This window comes from Staurois parvus, unplaced genomic scaffold (genome assembly GCF_062004578.1).
Source record: "Staurois parvus isolate SC_StPar_1 unplaced genomic scaffold, SC_StPar_1.0 ptg000409l, whole genome shotgun sequence".
NCBI classification, from domain to species: Eukaryota; Metazoa; Chordata; class Amphibia; order Anura; family Ranidae; genus Staurois; species Staurois parvus.
In genome coordinates, this window is record NW_028318205.1 from 3682588 (window position 1) to 3703393 (window position 20806).

General features: G+C 41.2%; 1 protein-coding gene across 2 annotated transcripts in view; it reads right to left on the reverse strand.

The window, feature by feature from the left end:
• The window catches only part of EIPR1 (EARP complex and GARP complex interacting protein 1), a 306520-nt gene that overhangs the window by 243125 nt on the left and 42589 nt on the right, over positions 1–20806 (reverse strand). For both annotated transcript variants that reach the window (XM_089686732.1, XM_089686733.1), the window contains exon 2: positions 1501–1584. In XM_089686732.1, the coding sequence (XP_089542858.1) occupies positions 1501–1584 (84 nt within the window). The remainder of the gene's footprint in view (positions 1–1500; positions 1585–20806) is intronic.

Sequence of the window (20806 nt, forward strand, 5' to 3'; positions counted from 1 at the left end):
ACATCTTGACATGGCAATATTTTCCCACTCTTCCTTGAAAAAACACTCCAAATCTGTCAGATTGCGAGGACATCGCCTGTGCACAGCCCTCTTCAGAGTGTGCACAGCCCACAGATTTTCAATCGGATTCAGGTCTGGGCTTTGGCTGGGCCATTACAAAACTTTAATCTTCTTCTGGTGAAGCCATTCTTTTGTTGAATTGGATGTATGCTTTGGGTCGTTGTCATGCTGAAAGATGAAGTTCCTCTTCATGTCTTCATGTTCAGCTTTCTAGCAGAAGCCTGAAGGTTTTGTGCCAATATTGACTGGCATTTGGAGTTGTTCATAATTCCCTCTACCTTGACTAAGGCCCCAGTCCAGCTGAAGAAAAACAGCCCCAAAGCATGATGCTGCCACCACCATGCTTCACTGTGGGTGTGGTGTTCTTTTGGTGATCTGCAGTGTTGTTGCGCCAAACATATCTTGTGGAATTATGGCCAAAAAGTTCAACCTTGGTTTCATCAGACCATAACACATTTTTCCACATGCTTTTGGAAGACTTCTGATGTGTTTTTGCAAAATTTAGCCGGACTTGGATGTTTTTCTTAAGACAAGGCTTTCATTTTGCCACTCTGCCCAGACATATGAAGAATACAGGAGATTGTTGTCACATGCATCACACAGCCAGTACTTGCCAGATATTCCTGCAGCTCCTTTAATGTTGCTGTAGGCCTCTTGTCAGACTCTCAGATCAGTTTTCTTCTCCTATTTTCATCAATTTTGGAGGGATGTCCATTTCTTGGTAATGTCACTGTTGTGCCATATTTTTCTTCACTTGATGATGACTGTCTTCACTGTGTTCCATGGTATATCTAATGCCTTGGAAATTCTTTTGTACTCTTCTCCTGACTGATACCTTTTAACAATGAGATCCCTCTGATGCTTTGGAAGTTCTCTGTGGACCATGGCTTTTGCTGTAGGATGCAACTAAGAAAATGTCAGGAAAGACCTACTAGAACAACTGAACTTTATTTAAGGTTAATCAGAGGCACTTTAAATGATGGCAGGTGTTATAAGAGGGTGTGCACACTTATGTAACCACATTATTTTAGGTTTTTATGTTTACTCCCCCCCACTAAAAGATTTCAGTTTGTTTTTCAATTGAGTTGTACGGTTTATAAGTCACATTAAAGGTGGAAGCATTCCTAAAATGATTCATCCTTCTAATTTTTTACATCACAGAAACCTGATATTTTAACAGGGGTGTGTAGACTTTTTATATCCACTGCATACACCTGATCACTAGATCATATGCCAGCACCATAGAAGAACTGGAAATAAATCAATGTATTTATCTGTCTTTTTAAAATCAGTGTTGAAGCCATTATTCACCCTCTTATTGTCCTGCAATGAGGAAGACATTGGTGCTGTAACGAATATTGGTAGAAAGTGCCCTACATTAGTGGCAGATACATTTTTTGGTTTGTTGACTTTTAAAAACAGCAAAAAGGCTTTACTTACCTGGTTGTCATATCTCAGAGACTGCGTCCCAACCAAAAATCTGATGGCATCCGTTTCCGCTGTTTGAGCTGAAAGGGCTCGGGCCTAAATGAAACAAATGTGTATTAAAACACATTAAAACAAAAGAACTGACCAACTGTGAAAACAAATTTTAAGTTAAAGTGATTGTAAAGCTTTGCATTTAAAAAAAAAATAAACATTTTATATTTACAGTGCCTTGAAAAAATTTCAGTCTCTAGATGTGCAAAGCTGGTAAAGACATCCCCAAAAAGACTTGCAGCTGTAATTGCAACAAAAGGTTGTTCTACAAAGTATTGACTCGGGGGGCTGAATACAAATGCATGCCACACTTTTCAAACATTTGTAAAACATTTTGAAAACCATTTATCATTTTCCTTCCACTTCACAATTATGTGCCACTTTGTGTTGGTCTATCACATAAAATCCCAATAAAATACATTTACGTTTTTGGTTGTAACATGACAAAATATGGAAAATTTCAAGGGGTATGAATACATTTTCAAGGTACTCTACCATTGTACACCTATGTACAATGGTTTTGCACAGAGCAGAACCAATCATACTCTTCTTGGGTCTCACACTGGCACTGTCCTCTCCTCCCTCATGCCGAGTTCCCCCATAGCAAGTCGCACTCATGCATGCTCACTCCCGAGCAGGCTGTGTATGACAACAGACCAGCCTCTGCCCCCCCCCCCCACTTTATGCCTAAAGCCCAACATTTTGGGGTCTGAAATGCGTCAGTCTTTACACTGGATGGATTATTTTCATGCCTCAGTGGTTAACGAATAAAGTACTATAATTTTATTTTATACCAGATTGGTGCTGGACTTTTACCTACTTCATGGATTTCTACAGTATGTACAACGTTGTCCTGGCATGTATAACTTTATCCTACAGCTAACGAAAAATTGAGGGTTTGCAGTGCCATAAGCTTTCTCTCTGGCTCCCTCCTTACTGGGTGTGATTGACAGCAGCATGTCTCTCTGTCCAATGAGAAGAGAAAGACTGGAGAGAGCCACTGTTCTTGTACACATCTCTGAATCAAGATTGGTCAGGCAAGTGTAGGGAAGGGGGGGGGGAATAAGCAGCAGATTGAAGGTTTTTTTGTCTTAATGCAGAAGATGCATTAAGGTGAACCAATCACATAAACAGGAAATTACATTTCTGGGGCTTTCTGTACACTGACATACCAACCATTCCATGGCAGCAGCAGCAGCCTCCTCTGACGTTTACCCTTCTTGACAGGAATTCCCATGGCCTTGGATAGGGCCATACTCCAACATTAGACATGCTAGGGGTTCAAGTCTAACTAGTCTATTAAATTGAGGTGGGTAAACTTCAATGGAGGCTGCCACTGTCATTGAGAAGTAGGAGAGAATAGACAGAGGTCAGTGTGAACCTGGACTAAAGGAAGTGTGCATTGAAAGTGACCCTATTACCAATATCAAAATAAAGCTGATACTTAAAAATACATAAACTCAACATCTCATACTCCTGATATGTGCCTGCTGTACCATGTACTTGTATGAAAAGGTATCCTGTTCTCTTTGTATTGCTTCCATTGTGTGAAATCCCTCGTGTTCTTGCCAGTCCCTCTGCTTTCTTAATAAAAACTGACCACTCTAAGCAAGAGAGCACAATATGGTCAGTTTACTGGCTGTGCTGAGAGAACACAGTCTGCTCTCCTACCAATGATTAGACTTGAGCTGACACGCTCTCTCTGCATAGCTATTCACTGGGAAGATCAGCAAGCTGCTGTTTCTCCTCCCCTAAGTCTCTGAGCTCCTTATGCATTTGAGAAAAGAGGGTATGTTATTATATGATGGGCACTTTATAAAAGGGGGAAAAAAGGTATTCTATTTAAAACTGAATGGGTTATTTTACAAAATAAGGGTTCACATATATTTTAAATACTTACCTCTAATGCCTAAAAATGAGACTTTTATGGGGAATCTGCCCAATATTGTGGAGACCCCAGTTGAGCAGTCCATCAGTACAAATTCTTGTACTGATTTAATGTTTCATTTGGTGTCTGTTATATAATGTACCTTATTTTGGATTGCTGCTTCATGCTCCAAGCTACTCTTTCATACATTATATGCTTAAATGTTTGCCTTGTCAATGGTCAAATTAAATAAAGAATTTATAAAAAATAAATACTTACCTCTCCTTAAGCCCGCACCTAAAAATCATTCCATTGCCACACAATTGCTTCTCCTGCTGTCGGTCAGCTGTCCCCACTTCTGGAAGTATCCGTTTTCCGAAAGACTCAGAAGGATGACTGCTCAGCAATAGGGCGGCAGGAGAGATGTATATTATTTACTAAGGCAGACTTACATCTGACTGCCTGCTTTAATGTAACACAGACCATTCTTATTTTAGTCATTCTGATATCTCTGCAAAAATCCACAGCACCCAATCACATCTGACCTTTTATAACTATAAAACACACTACCCTGCTAGAAGCCGATCTTCGATTGCTCTGTGCACGAGTAACCACAATCATTCCTACTGAGTATTCCCCATACACAGCATTTTCAGAATGTATAATGCAATGGGAAATTCTTAATTGCCTGCAGTTGGAAAGGTTCTGTTAAAACTGATTAACCCCATTTTAATTGCCGTTTCATGTAAATATATGAAATTTGGTACCAACACGGAAGAAAGAATTTCCACATTACTCAAGTTATTTGTAAAATTATATATATTTGTAAAGAAAAAAAACAATCATGAAATGCAGTATTTTCTATGTTCCCTGGAGAATTGCTTCCAATTTAAAATTTTCCCTTTGTAGTGTACTTTTTTTGTTTTAATTAAAACAGTCACAAGCCCCAACACCTCCTTCCTATTTTGTATGTATTGTTAACACATGTATCTGCCAGAGCTGTGTACTTCATTTAAGGGATAGAGGATTGGAAAAGAGTAATGTTTATGCACTAAACATGGCAGTGTTTGGTGTCTCCCTTCGGCTACTCTCATCATGCATATTGCAGTGCCTATGTCGTCAATGCTCTTTCTGGCAGAAATTAGTGAATCCAAGGAAACCGTGCAAGTCAACACACTGAAAACATATGATCAGCATGTTGCCGTCAAAAGCAAAAATGAATTACATTGCAGCTTACTAATTCCTAGAAGTGATGGCTGCATTTTTTTCTTTTTTAGGCTTTCTTTCTTCTATTTTCACACAGTGATCTGGCCACTAAATCTGCTGTATTTCAAAGAAACAGGCTCTCTTGGAGACGTATCAGTTACAGGGATGAGACAAACCATTCAACACTGACAGGGGCGCTTACAACGATCAGTTTTTTTTAATGTAAAACCTTTATTCCAAAAGGAGGTTTGCTGTAACTGCGTATAAAGTGTGATCTGGAGTTTGACTTCAATTTGCTAGAGTATTTAAATCTGCTAGTACATCTAAACACTCCCCTTCCCCTAGACCAAGAACATTGAGTTAAAATTCAAGGAGGTCCGGTCACTAAAATTTTCTTCTGGGCGAGGTCCAAATAGAGTGTGCTAATCAGTATGTCCCCTTAAATTAAACTTTACATCATGTATTCCCATCACATCAGGTGTGCCCCTTTACATCAGGTATCCCCATCACATTGCCCCATTACATCATATTCCCCATCAGAATGCCCCTTTCCACCACATGTGACAATCAGATTGCCCCTTTACATCATTGTGCCCATCAAAGTGCCTCTTTGCACAGTATGTGCCCATTTGTACCCCCTTAACATAACGTGCCCATCAGTTTCCCTTAACATAAAATAAGGTACATGCTGATGGGCACATTTTATGTTAAGGGGCACTCTTATGGGCACATTTATATTAAGGGGCACTCTGATGGGCACATTTTATGTTAAGGGGCACTCTGATGGGCACATTTTATGTTAAGGGGCACTCTGATGGGCACATTTTATGTTAAGGGGCACTCTGATGGGCACATTTATATTAAGGGGCACTCTGATGGGCACATTTATATTAAGGGGCACTCTGATGGGCACATCTTATGTTAAGGGGCACTCTGATGGGCACATTTATATTAAGGGGCACTCTGATGGGCACATTCTACGTTGTGCCTATCAGAGTGCACCTTAACATTAAATGTGCCCATCAGCCTGACCCTTTAACATTAAGTGTGCCCATCAGAGTGCTGATGTAAGACTACACCATACCTTGAGGGCAGACAGGAGCTGTGCCGGGATCCTTGCTGAAGGATGCTTGTGTACAGGCAGGGAGCAGGAGTCGGAGAGACAATGAGCTGCAAAGGGCAGGGCGCACACGTGATGTCATAGGTTGCCGTGATGACCTCCCTGCTCAGTGGTGGATCTGTCATTGTGGGCTGGCAGGCTATCAAGAAGGGAGCGCTGCTGGGGCCGTTCTCGGACCGCGGTCCGCCATTTAGTGACCGCTGCCCTAGACTGACAATACTGCTGCACGAACGCAGCCCCCTGTGCTCCTTCATTCAGAGTTGGGCACTCTAATACAGGAGGTGTGTCACTGGCCAGACCATCAGGTAAAAACAGAGGGGAAAAAGCCTAAAAAAAGAACACTAATGCAGCTGCCACATCTAATTGGTTACATTTTTAGGTTTAACACCACATTAACATCTGTACGTTAACAAGTAATCTCGGTTCTATTCACTCTGAGTGACACCCCAATTTACAGTTGTGTTCAAAATAATAGCAGTGTATTGAAAAAAGTGAATAAAGCTCAAAATCCTTCTAATAGCATACACACAAATGCATTGGGAACACTACACATTCTATTCCAAATCAAAACATGAAGACAAATATATCAAATTTGTGTTGTTCCTCTAAAAAAATTGAAGAAAAGTGAATATTAGACTGTTCAAAAAAGTGTTTGTATTCTTCTTTACAAACTCAAACATTCACTATATAAACTGAAAAATGTTTGACGATTTTGCTTTCCTTTGAATCACTTAATTAAGTGTTCTTGCATGGCAAGAGCACTTATTGTTATCTCACAAATATATTCTTATTAATATTTAGTTGTATAAGCACTTTTTCTGAGAACTGCTGTACATCTGTGTTGCATGGAGTCAACCAACTTCTGGCACCTGTGAACAGGTTTTCCAGCCCAGGATGATTGGACTACATTCCACAGTTCTCCTCTATTTCTTGGTTTTGCCTCAGAAACTGCATTTTTGATGTCACCCCAAAATTTTCTATTGGATTAAGATCCAGGGATTGGGCTGGCCACTCCATAACGTCAATCTTCTTAGTCTGGAACCAAGATCTTGCAAGTTTACTGGTGTGTTTTGGGTCGTTGTCTTGTTGGAACACCCATTTCAAGGGCATTTCCTCTTCAGCATAAGGCAGCATGACCTCTTCAAGTATTCTGATGTATTCAAACTGATCCATGATCCCTGGTATGCGATAAATAGGCCCAACACCGTAGTATGAGAAACATCCCCATATCATGATGCTTGCACAACCATGCTTCACTGTCTTCACAGTGTACTGTGGCTTGAATTCAATGTTTGGGGGTCGTCTGACAAACGGTCTCCGGCCACTAGACCCAAAAAGAACAATCTTACTTTCATCAGTCCACAAAACGTTGCGCCATTTCTCTTTAGGCCAGTCAATGTGCTCTTTGGCAAATTGTAACCTCTTCAGCACATGTCTTTTTTTCAACAGTGGGACTTTGCGGGGGCTTCTTGCAGATAGCTTGGCTTCATAGAAGCGTCTTCTAATTGTAACAGTACTCACAGGTAACTTTACACCTTCTTTGATCTTCCTGGAGCTGATTGTCAGCTCAGTCCTTGCCATTTTGGCTATTCTTCTATCTATTCGAATGGTAGTTTTTCGCTTTCTTCCACGTCTTTCAGGTTTTGGTTGCCATTTTAAAGCATTTGCGATCATTTTAGCTGAGCAGCCTATAATTTTCTGCACTTCTTTACAATGTCTGAAACGACCCATTTTCCTCAGAATTTCAGAGAGAAATGCACTGTAACCAGCATGTACAACATTTGCTGCCTTCCTTCCTTAAATAAGGGCAATAATTGCCACCTGTTTTTCAAAGAATGAATGACCTCACTAATAGAACTCCACACTGCTATTATTTTGAACATGCCCCTTTCAATTAGTGATTCAATTATACAGAATTAGCAGCATGCATGTCATGACTGTTGGGTCTGTTGGATTTCTATTACTCTACTACACCTGCTAGTAAATTATTTGCCATGTAGAAATATAATTTCTACCAAAAACAGTGATTGATCAGGTTAGTGATGTCTGACTGCTATTATTTTGAACACAACTGTAAAAAAAAAAAAAAACAAAACCCACTAGCTGTCCCCCTTCCCCCCATCCCTAAACACTTACCTGATTTCTCTCACTGATCCAGCACTGTACCAGGGCAGCATCACTACTTCACTCCCTGGATTCACAGGAGACTCTGATAGCAGCAGGAGCCATAGGTTCTTGCTGCTGTCAGTCAAACTCCTGGGAGGAGGAAGCGGGGGCATGGCTTTTTGGCATTGTGTGCATCTATGCACACACACAATCCAGCTTGGGAGTGTGCATGTACGGGAGACCCCTTAGGAAGAAGGAGCGAACAGCACAGGCAGGGGACTGCTCTGCACAATATCACTGCACACCGCAGATAGGTAGAACAACCTTTTATTTGAAGAAAAGAAAATAGTCTCTAGAAACACTTTCAAACAGCAATCATACACTGAAGAGTAATACAAAACAGATTATGAATGCTGCACAAGCATGTACCCTTCACAACAATATATTTGTGACAAAATCAGGGTAACATTTTGCTGCATATCATAGTCTCTGTAAGACTCTATAGCAACAGAGAGTCTAGCTGAGAATCACTTCTTCAGAAAAACAGCTATTTATTAAAAATCTTTGATACCCCTGGTACCCACAAGAAAGGTATATCTACATTATACAGACTTTTGGACAGGCTGACCCTTCTCTTAAAACTCCAACTATGGAATCCTGGAAACTTGATCTCCATTTTTCCATTCCCTCTACACAACACTCAACAATTGGGAAGTCTATCAAGATGCCCAAATGTATATCTCATTGGGAATTGCGGATTAACAGGAACGCTAACCTATGTATAGTGGCACTGTCTGAAACGTAAAGAATATGTAAACCCAACAATTCATATTCCTGCTATGTGTCTGCTGTATCATGTACTTCTATGAAAAAGTATCCGGCTTTCTTTGTATAATTTCCTTTGTGTGAAATCCCTGGTGTCCCTGCCAGTCCCTCTGCTTTCCTATTAAAAACTGACAACACTAGGCATGGGAGCACACCGTGGTATGTTCTCTAGCTATACTAAGAACTCAGCCTGCCCTGCTCCAATGATCAGACTTCTCCTGGCACCCTCCCCCCCCTGCACAGCCATTCACTAAGAAGTTCAGTGTGCTGCTGTTTCTCCTCCCCCACCTCTCTGTGCAGCTGAGAACAGAGAAAAAGTGATCACTTATTTAAAAAAATAAAAAAGGGGGGGTATTATTACATTTTTTTATATGTATACACAAATGTGTTGCCTTTCATTTCTATTTTAAACTGAATGGGTTGTTTTACAATGTGAGGGTTTACATATACTTTAAAGACTTTTGGAAATCTATGTTTGTCTTGGTCACATCTATCATTAACATTATGACTAACCCAAAGCTATTGGGAGTAGGCATTGATAACTGGCCCACCGACTGCCTCACCTTAATTACCCATGGCAGGCAGATTATGTGTAGCTAGAAGATGGAAACAAAAAGCAGCATCTATTCTCATTACAGCTGTCCAAATTCTTAATGATCACCAAAACCTCAAATTCATGTTCACCAATGCCCACCGTACTCAGAGAAAATTCAAGGCGCAATGGTCTCCCTGGCTTCAACATCCTAACTTCACTGTATAACTTTTCCTCCATTAGTCTTACACTTTCTATCCAATACTGGTTACGCCTCCTCATATATCGATGCCTACTACTCTACGATAGCTAAGGAAACGGATTCTTAACACCTAAAATGCTGCAGCATATTCAGTAACTCTTCTGCCCCTACTGGTTTTTCCCATCTCATTTCCTTTGTCCTTCTTCATTTTCTTCCCTTTTCCTTCTGATCCTGTTTGTATTATGCTTTGCACTGATTAATATGATATATTGTAAAGTGCTGAGTAAACTGTTGGTGCTATATAAATCCTGTATGATAATGACATACAATTACCATGATGTTGCCTTATACCACCAAATGTATGGTAGTCATACATCCCCTCATGTTTTGCATTGTATTGGTATTGTTCTGTCACATGTTCTGTCCCCCTTTGTAATGTACAGCGCTGAGCGAACCATTGGCGTTTTATAAATACTGTACAATAATAATAGTCATACCTTCCTATTATAACCATTGTTGCATCTTATCTAATGTCTATAGCACAATCTCCAATTGCAAAAAAGTTGGGATGCTGTGTAAAATCTATAAAAACAAAATACAATGCTTTGCAAATCTCATAAACCCATATTTTATTCACAACAGAATATAGAAAACACATTAAATGTTTAAACTGAGAAAAATTTAATATTTTAAGAAAAAATAAGGTAATTTTGAAATTGATGCCAAAAAAGTTGTGACAGGGCCATGTTTACTACAGTGTAGCATTCCCTCTTCTTTTAACAACACTCTGTAAACTTCTGGGAACTGAGCGGACCGATTGCTGGAGTTTTGGGAAAGGAATGCTGTCCCATTCTTGCCTGATATTGGATTCTAACTGCTGAAAAGTCCTGGGTCTACTTTGTTGTTTTTTTCATTTCAAGAGGCACCAAATAATTTCAATTGGTGAAAGGTCTGGACAGTAGGCAGGCCAGTTAACCACCTGAACTCTTCTACTACGAAGCCATGCTGTAGTCACAGATGCAGTATGCTGTTGAGCATTGTCCTGCTGAAATACGCAAGGCCTTCCATGAAAAAGACTTTGTCTGGATGGGAGCATGTGCTCTAAAACCTGGCTATACTGTATCTTTCAGCATTGATGGTGCCTTTCCAGATTTGCAAGCTGCCCATTCCATACACTAACCAACCAAACCCCGAACCATCAGAAATGCAGACTTTTGAACTGAGCACTGATAACTAGTGGTGCACCGAAATGAAAATTCTGGTGCCGAAACCGAAAATTCAGGATGCAGTTGGCTGAAAACCGAAACATCTGTGTATGTGGGGTTGGGGAGGCACAATTATTTATTTTTTTACTTTTAATGTGTTTTTATTTATTTTTAACCTATGACTTTATTGCATAAAACCAATAGTCTTCTATGTGATAGCATATAAGTGAGAGGTCCTTTTTTGTAGGGGGGAGGGGGGGCAGTGTGTGCAGGGAAGGGACAGGAGAGGAGCAGTGTATACAGTGAGGGAGCAGTGTATACACTCAGGCTCCCTCACTTGCCGCCGCTAAATGTCATTGCCGGTTTTTAATGCAATTACTGGCTTTTTTTTTCTCTTCACTATAGCTCCAAGAAGGAGCTGTCATTTGCCCCGCCGCTAAAGTAAACAAACCTGGCAATGACATTTAGCGGCTGCAAGTGAGGGAGCCATCTGTATACACTTCTCGCTCATAGTATACACTGCCTACCTCCTCTCCTGTCTTTCTCCACCACCCCTCCCCCGATCTGCAGAACACACAGCCCCCCAAAAAACCTCCAGTGAAATAGACAGTCCACCCCTCATTGGGGCTGGTCTATCGGCATCTGTATCGGATCTTTTTTTCCTTTTGGCAAAATGCTGATAGGGCTATTTTTGGCCAATATGCTTCGGCCACCGAAATCTGGGTGCATCCCTGCTGATAACAAGCCTGAAGGTCCATCTCTTCAGTCTGGAGGATGTGGTTTCCAAAAGAATGTCAAATTTTGATTCATCTGACCACAGAACAGTTTTCCATTTTGAAACAAGCCATTTCAAATGAGCTTTGGCCCAGAGAAGACGGAGAAGTCTCTGGATCATGTTCAGCTAAGACTTTGCATGATAGATCACGGGCATCCAATATTGCGTTTCAAATTTGCCCCTTTGACACAGAAATTTCTACAGATTTTCTGAATCTTTTGATATTATGCACTGTAGATGATGATATATTTAAAGTGGACCTTCACTCTCTCAGTCAACATTTTTAATCCTTATGCTGTGATAGGAAAGGAAATCATATTTACTTGTTTTAAAACGTTTGTTTTTACATTTTTTCAGTAACTTCCTGGTTTCCAGTCCTAGGCAAATAATGTAATACATCCCTAGTCTTCATGAGTGGAGGAGGGGTTTTTTAGCCTTCCATACCTTCCTGCCCAGATGCCTAAGCTAAGGGCAGATGGATTTCAGGAAGTAAATGCTACATGAATCATCTGCCCTTACTCGAGATGGCCACATACATAATCGCTAGGGGGTGTTTTTCAAAGTGATTTCTTGGTAAAATAAAGCATGAAAACATGGAAGGATGGGGGAGTGTGCTCTGAAAATGAAAAATGAATTAAAAAGCGATTTTGGTTTGTGGCGCTCAGAAGCAGTGTAGTTCCATTTTAAAGACTTTGCAATTTTACGCTTAAGAAACATTTGTATGAAATTGCTAGACAATTTTTAGATGCAGCTTTTCACAGATTGGTAAACCACTGCCCAACTTTACTTCTGAAGCACTCTGACTCTCTAAGATGTTCTTTTCAAACCCAAAAATGTTACCAACCTGTTTCTAATTAACTTAGTTGCAAAATGCTTTTCCAGCTCTTCCTTGTTAGTACCATTTTCTTCACCAGCTTTTTCTTGTCCTGTCCAAACTTTTTTGAGACGTTTTACTGCAATACATTTCAAAATTACCTTATTTTTTTCTTAATAAGGTACATTTTCTCAGTTTAAACATTTGATATGTTTTCTATTGTGAATAAAATATGGGTTCATGAGATTTGCAAACCATTGCATTCTGTTTTTATGTAGATTTTGCAGAGCATTCTAACTTTATAGAATTGGGGTTGTATATCGTTCTGTCTTCATTTTGCTATCTATATATGTTTATTTTTTATTTCTAATAAAACCTACTGAAACTTAAATTTTAGGCTCCACTGGCTGCTAGAATGTATTCAACCTTGGCAGGGGGTCATTGTAACATACACCATGACCATAACCATCAACCCAATCGTGAAGATTTTTTTTTTTTTTAAAGCTGAATGTGATCCACCAACATGCTTATCATGCCATTTTCCAGCAAAGAATTCTGGAATTCATATTTAACATCAGCTGAACAGATAGAGTAGAAACTCTTGACCTTGATTAACCATGACCATTGCATCAAGTCATACATAAGACAGGGAAGTTATTTGGGAATACAGTCATATTGTTCCGACCATTCTATTTGATAAAGAGGTCATAAATAAAAAGACAACGCAATAAGAGGTCTGAAAGAACCTTTCGATGTGCGGTGGAATAGAATCCGTGGGTTTGCAATTGGCAGACCCCAGAGACTCAAAGGAAAAAATAGCAAGAAAGGGAAGAAGGGAGGTAGCACAGACTGTCTCTCAGCACTGCTTGTCAAAGCTTCACACTTTTTCACCCTCCCACTCCTTGTACATAAGCCTCTGATCACAAAAACAAAAGCTGTCTGAACCCTACTGAGACACGTAAGTGGTATCAGACTTGGAGCTTTGGGGAGCAGCCTACAATCCTACTGCACAGTGTAAGACCGCACGTCAAAACTATGACACGCTAAGAGCAAACGCCAGCAGAATATTAACATGCAAAGCCCGGTGCCACACGCTGACACAGCCGCAGCCGCACAGAGCAAGGAAAAAGCTACAGTACAGGCCTGGGAATAGAGAATGTCGTCACGCCAGGCACACTGAATATATACGTTTCTAATGAGATTCTGCCACATCAATGTATACATATCTCTGTTTCACAGCATGCTCCTATTGTATTCATTCTATCTTACCAGCAGCTTTTGTACCCTCTTCTATAGCCACATCTCCATTCTATATAATTGCTAGCACACAGATCAAGATGAAGCCCATTGTTAGCCCCAGACACCAATAATGGGCAAGCCAGAGATGATTCCAATGACAGTAGAAACACACGAGGGTATGGTGAGCAATGACGCACAATAGAAAACACTCCACTACTATTCAATAATGAGCCAGGACCAATTCGGCCACATCTATAGCTACTCAGCTAAAAGGATTTCTGACTCAATACTGACCACACATATTAGGATTGCCATTTATTATGGAGTATTATTATTTCCATGTGAACAAAAATACCCTTTTCAGTTCAATAGCACGTTAAAGCAGGCTTTCTCAACCTTTTCAACACAGAGGGACCCTTGAAATAACTTTCCTGTCTCAGGGAACTCCTGCTAATTAGTTTATCTACAACGCATGATACATTAGTGTGATGGTCAGTGGGAAGAATTCTCCTTACACTTATGGCAACTGAGAACAATTAGCCCCTTGCAGATAGCTAAAAAGATAATGGTGTCATTGGGAACCTGTCTGAGGCAAAAACTGCCCATTGCTTAAGGAACCCCAACAACCTCTGGAGGAACCCTCATTGAAAAACCCTACGTCAAAGGATAAGTTCACCCTTCGTAACATGTTACACCCATATTCAAGGTGTAACATGTAATGAATGCATGGGCCCCTGCTTTGACAGCTAGTAGGTGATCTTCCCTCCTGCCGCTGTCAAATTTAGCTGCCCGCTCGACTATGTCACTAATTCACGATATTCTGTGAATGAGAAACTACAAGTCCCGACAGCCTTAGCGGCTGTCAGCTTATAGTTCTCAATAAACTACCACGGCACTGTGGAGCACTGTGGTAGTTCATCGATTCTTCCTGTCAGTATATCTGCTTGTCTGTACATCCTGTACGAGCAAGCAGATATACTGAGTCTGCGAGAGACCTGCATGGCACCAGCAATCTGCAATCGCTGGCTTCTTCAACAAAAACTAATAAATGCACATATTTTCACCTGCAAAAAAATGTGCATTCATTATTTTTTTGTATAAAGTTGAATGTATCCTTTAATACTGAACTCCAGGTACACACATTTTCAGTCAAATAATATATTACAAAGCCAGCTATTATCTTGTAAAATAGCAGTGACATCATCATTGTGCTTCACATAGCCTTTGCAGAGAGCAGAGTTGCAGGAAGGGCCCAGTGGGACCCCCTCACTGCAGACGGCCTGCAAAAGAGGCCGAGGGGGGCAGATACAAGACCAGTCACCCCTCTTCTGGTCTGTATTACAGGAAGTTCCTACACAGAGGCAATGTTGCACACTGGATTACTGAATAGATCTGGAAGAAATAAACAATACACATCAAGATCCAAGTAAGAATACTCATACTTTCTGTATTTAAAATTTGCTTATCCCATAGTTCAGCCTTACCAGTTGTCTTTGAGTGAAATTCAAAAGCTGCTACTGCTAAGCTCCTGAAAATGCTAGCTGTGTGGCTGTCACTAGTGTTACAGGCCCAAAACAAACAGGCAACAAATGATGTCACTGTGATGTAACAGCTCCTGATCCACACACTTGTTCTAGGTTTGGAAGGAGAATTGAAGTTATTGGATCGGCGATTATCAGACCGCTAGTATTTTCAGAAAAGAGGTAAGCAGTGGAATCTGTACAGGCCTCCATGAAAACCCACACCTTACACTGTTATGCAGCTTGATAATATACTACATGCCTGGGCTGTTTTTGGAATAAAAGGAGGATCTGGTGGAACGGTGATCAAACACATACTGACATTCTTTTTAATTAAAAGGGGTCGCTCCTATCTGGTGAGTGCGCATCTGTATATGGTCTCACTGGGTGCATATGCATGATTGTGAAGGAAAAATATTGAATCCATCAGAAGAAATTATTTGGTCTGCAAGTTCACGTGGAAGGACTATTTATTGTTCACGGATGGATTTATTTTTATTGCACTTTGACACTATAATGCACAATTGTTTTTATTATTATTGATGGTTCCTATGTTTGATGCATTGAGATATCGAACACTGGCACATGCACTTTAATACACATTTTAGTGCCCCCACTTTAACCACTTGCCTACCGGGCACTTATACCCCCTTCTTTACCAGGACAATTTTCAGCTTTCAGCACTGTCGCACTTTGATTGACAATTGTGTGGTCATGCAAGATTGTACCCATATGAAATTTTTATAATTTTTTTCTCACAAATAGAGCTTTCTTTTGGTGGTATGTACTCCCCATTGGGTGTTTTACTTTTTGCGCTACAAAAAACAAAAAATTGCAAAAAAAAAAAAAAAAATGAAAGTTTCTGTTTCTATTATAAAATTTTTCAAACAGGTAATGTTTCTCCTTCACTGATGTGCGTTGATGAGGCAGCACTGATGGGCACTAACAGGCGGCACTGATAGGCAGCACTGATGGGCAATGATAGGCAGCACTAATGAGGTGGCACGGATAGGTGGCACTGATAGGTGGCACTGACTGGCATCACTGCTGGGCACTGACTGGCGGCACCGTTAGGCATTGACTGGCGCAACCGCTGGGCACTGGCAGCACTGCTGGGCACTGGTGGGTGCACTGTTGGGCACAGGTGGGTGGCACTGCTCTACACAGGTGGGCGGAACTGGTGGGTGGCACTGCTGGGCACCGATCATCAGTGCCCTGATGATCGGTGCCTATCCCTGCTCTGGCAACTGCCGATTCTCAGTAGTACTTTCCCCGTGCTCTGACAATGTGAGGAAAGTGCAGCTGAGAACCGGCAATTGCATTTCCCGGTGATCAGCGTGTCATTGGACACGGCTAATCACGTGGTAAAAGGCCGCTGTGATTGGCCTTTTACCACATCACGTGATCAGCTCTGTCCGTAGGACACAGCGATCATGGAGATCGCCAGGTGCGCGCCCCCGGGGGCGCGCGGGAGAGCGCGTTCTGGGAGGACGTCATATGACGCCCTCCCAGAACTGGCCAGCTGCAGTGTAGCCGTCATTCGGCTATCTGCGGTTGGCAAGTAGTTAATAATCATTTATCTGATTGTAGTGTTTACACATTACACTGGGTTGGCAGCTTGTTACACTTTACACATATATTGGCGCAGAGTTTTTTTAAATAATATTTTATTGTTGACTAGTAACAAAAAATCATAACAGATATTCTTGTTAGCAGTATATGTATAAGCACAGGCCAAGACATAACCAAAATGATTATTCCTGGCTTCAATATCGAATTCGAGACTTGGAATGAAAATGCAGCAAAGTCCATCAGAATCCTTTATGTGTGCTCCTGGTTAGTGATTCAAAGCTTGAAGGAAAGGGATTAACATCAGCAAAAGTGTTTTTAGAAAAATCTGAAGTAGCAGCACATGTATACTTTACTGAAATCAGGAAGAACCCCACACGCCCTGTGCCTGGTCTAGAATTCTGTCTGTCCTAATCTCAGGCTCTTTATAGGCTATACACTTACCTGTCAGTTGGGTACTCCTTATCTGCCATCTGTCTTAATTGTAGGTGTCATAAATTATAAGGCAACCCTATTCCCAATCCCACCTGTCCAAATCTAGCACCCTATTTTATTTAGTAGAGTCCACCACCATGTGCCCTCTGCAGAACTTTTTTCAATAATAAGATTGATGATCCACCGCTGTAGACTCCTTGTGACCTTGTTAAGCCTCTGAAGTCTTCAGGATCCTGCAACAGGAGAGCCAATGGGAAGGGTCCTTATTACCAGGGAGAAACATGGAAACTTGAAGAAGGACCTTCCCACATTGCAATCCAGAAGAAAAAAAGACTCGAGACACGAAACATGACATACCTGAAGATTCTGGTAAGTAAGTCAGGCCATTATGTATGTTAAAGTGATATTAAAGGCAATTAAAAAAAACGAAAAACAAACATGTCATACTTACCTGCTCTGTGTATTGGTTTTGCACACAGCAGCCCAGATCCTCCTCTCCTTGGGTGCCACGCCGGCGCTCCTGGCCCTTCCCTCCTGCCAAGTGCTCCCAAAGCAGGCAGCTTGCTATGGGGGCAGCCAAGCAGGCTCACTCTTGAGCCGCTGTTCTGCGTGTCCATTCACACACAGAGCCACGACTCAGTCCCACCCCCTCTATCTACTTATTGGCTCACTGGCTGTGGATGACAGCAGGGGGAGCCAATGACTCAAACTGCTGCCTCAGCCAATGAGGGAGAGACTCAGGAGAGCCATGGCTCTCATGCACATCACTGGATTGTGATGGGGCTCAATTACGTATTGGGCAATGGGGGGGGGGGCAGCTACACACAGAAGATTTTTTTACCTTCATTCAAAGATTGCATGAAGGTAAAAAATCCTTGAGCCTTTACAACCACTTTAAGGAAACAAAAAATGTACAAATTAGTTAAATGGAGTGGGTTGGGATTGGATTTTTTTAAGCCTCATATCAACATTAACTGCTGAGATCTGAAAGCACCATGAAGCAAAACACATACACCCATGTTCCCAGACTGCATACAGCTTCTAATTCATCAAGCAGCAATAGAACTTAAAGAATGTAAACCTAACATTTCATATTCCTGATATGTGCCTGCTGTACCATGTATTTGTATGAAAAAGTATCCTGTTCTCTTTGTATTGCTTCCTTTGTGTGAAATCCCTGGTGTTCTTGCCAGTCTCTCTACTTTCCTATTAAAAACTGACCACACTAGGCATGATAACACATCATGATCAGTTCTATAGCCTGCTCCCCCCTCCAATGATCAGACTTGTGCACACGCCTGCTCAGCCATTCACAGGGAAGATCAGTGTGATGCTGTCTCTCCTCCCCCAGCTTTTATGCAGCTGTGAACAGAGATTATATGATCACTTTCATTTCTATTTTAAACTGAATGGATTGTTTTGCAAGGTGAGGGTTTACATAAATTATAAGGTGTGCTAAAGTGATCACTCAATTGTTTGTATAGAACATTACTTGAAAGAACACTGGCATGTCTAAATCTGAGACTGTATTTTGTTCATTCCAGGCAATGTAACAGGTTTGCTGCATGTAAGCCATCATAAGCTGCCAGTACTTTTTCAAGTATTCCCATAATGCATTGATCTATGGCTACAGCCCCAAGATACAACTGGTGTTCTGGATATAGGGGTACATATATTCCCCCACAGTTCAGCAAATCTGTATATACTGTAAAGATAATTCAATGAAAAGTTTCCAAATCTAAAATACAGCTGGACAATGTAATTAGTTTTGATATTATCCCTGGTGCTCAAGGCAGAAAACTGGGTTGAATGCCAAGGTCCCCTAACTTCCTAATCACCCCTTTATTAGGAGCACATTCTGTGGATTGCCAAGTATAAGTGTGCATGCCAAGCGTATTGGGGCACATGTTGTGGATTGCTGAATGTTACATGGTTCATGAGTAGAGATGTAAAATTTCTGGAAATTTTGAAGCCATGAGACAAAAAAAAAAAATTTTCGTCTCCTGTTTTTTCTGAAAACAAAAACTAGAAATTTTATGAAAAATTGGAAACAATTTAGCGTGGAGTAGTTTTACAAATTGAAAGTCACTTTGTTACACTGGGAACGGGAAATGCAGTGTATAAAAGTTGTATGCTTGAAGTAAAAGTACAGCTTATTCAGTAAATAAACTAAACTTCTTAAAAATGTATTTTTTATTACACATGAAATAACAAGGATTGTATAGGTTAAGAACATTTCAAATATACATGAGAACAGGTAACCACCCCCCTTTCCCTCAAAAGAAACAAAAGTAGGAACCCATTAAAAATAAATAATTTACCTCTTAGGCCCCTTTCACACAGATGTTCCAATCGGGTTCGTCAGCCCGTTTTTCAGGCGGACCCGATCGGAACCTCTATTCTCCTCTATGGTGCCAACATCCAATCAGATCCAATCTGCCAAAAAGAGACAAATCCATTCCCCTTATGTCCATTGTATCAGATGGGAGAGCAGTCAGACGGAAACAGACACGTGGTCCGTTTCCATCTGACCGACCATAGAGGACAGTGGGCTGTGTCTGCTCAGCAGTGGAGTGAACACGGATCAGCGAGTCCGCCCCGTGTGAAAGGGGCCTTAGCACCAACAGCAAATAAAAAGGTAAGTAGCTGGCATTATTTGGACAGTAGGATATGGACACTGGGGCAGGTGGGGGGGGGGGGTTGGGGTTTAAGTTCCACCTCAATATTTAAGCTCCATAGTGAGATTTATAATAAAGTGAGAGTATGTAATAAATGAAGAAAAGGAAACAGAAGACACAACATACACATGCAAGTGGAACTTCACCCAAAAGGGGAAGTTCAACTTGTTTACTACCCCCCCCCCCCCATGCCACAGTTGCCACTTTTTGGGTGGGAGGGGGGATTGGGCACCTGGTTTTGACAGGCACCCACTTCCGGTCAAATGTGCCATGGCGATCTGAGACGGACGTTCGCCCCCCCTCCTTCTAGTACACTTCACAGGTCCCAGAAGACTGTGGGACCATTCACAAAGTACAGCGTGCTTCACATATGCGCAGTATGAATCCAGCTGTGGAGCCGAAAGGTTTTCCTTACCCAAGATGCTGGCTCCTGCACCCGAAGCCAAATGAAGAATCAACTCGAATGAAAACATCACTGGATCCCTGGATAGGAAAGTGTCCTTATATTAAGAGTCAGCAGCTACAGCATTTGTAGCTGATGACTTTTATTATTTTGGGGGAGCCTGGAGGTTCGCTTTAATCTATCTAATTTTCTGAACTATTGCTATCATTTTCTGTTTCTTGTTCCTGTTCATATGTGTCATTTTCCTCTAAAAACGTAAGGGCTTTCACCCAAAAAGGGAAGTTCCGCTTGTTTACATCACCCACACACACACACAGCCACATTTGGCACTTTCTCGGCGGAAGCAGGTACCTGGTATTGACAGGCTCCCAATTGATATGATCCAAAAATATTTAGACAGTATAAAGGTGAATAAAGCACCTGGACCGGATGGCATACACCCACGGGTCCTTAAAGAATTGAGCTCTGTCATTTAAAAGCCATTGTTTCTCATTTTTAGGGACTCTTTAATGACTGGCATAGTACCACTTGATTGGCGTAAGGCCAATGTGGTGCCAATATTTAAAATGAGGTCAAAATCTTTACCAAGTAATTATAGACCTGTTAGTTTAACTTCTATAGTTGGGAAGATACTGGAGAGTTTAATAAAAGACCACATAGATGAGTTCTTGCTGGAAAAAAATATTTTAAGCAACAGACAGCATGGATTCATGAAAGACAGAAGTTGTCAAACAAACCTGATTTTTTTTTATGAGTGGGTGAGCAAAACCT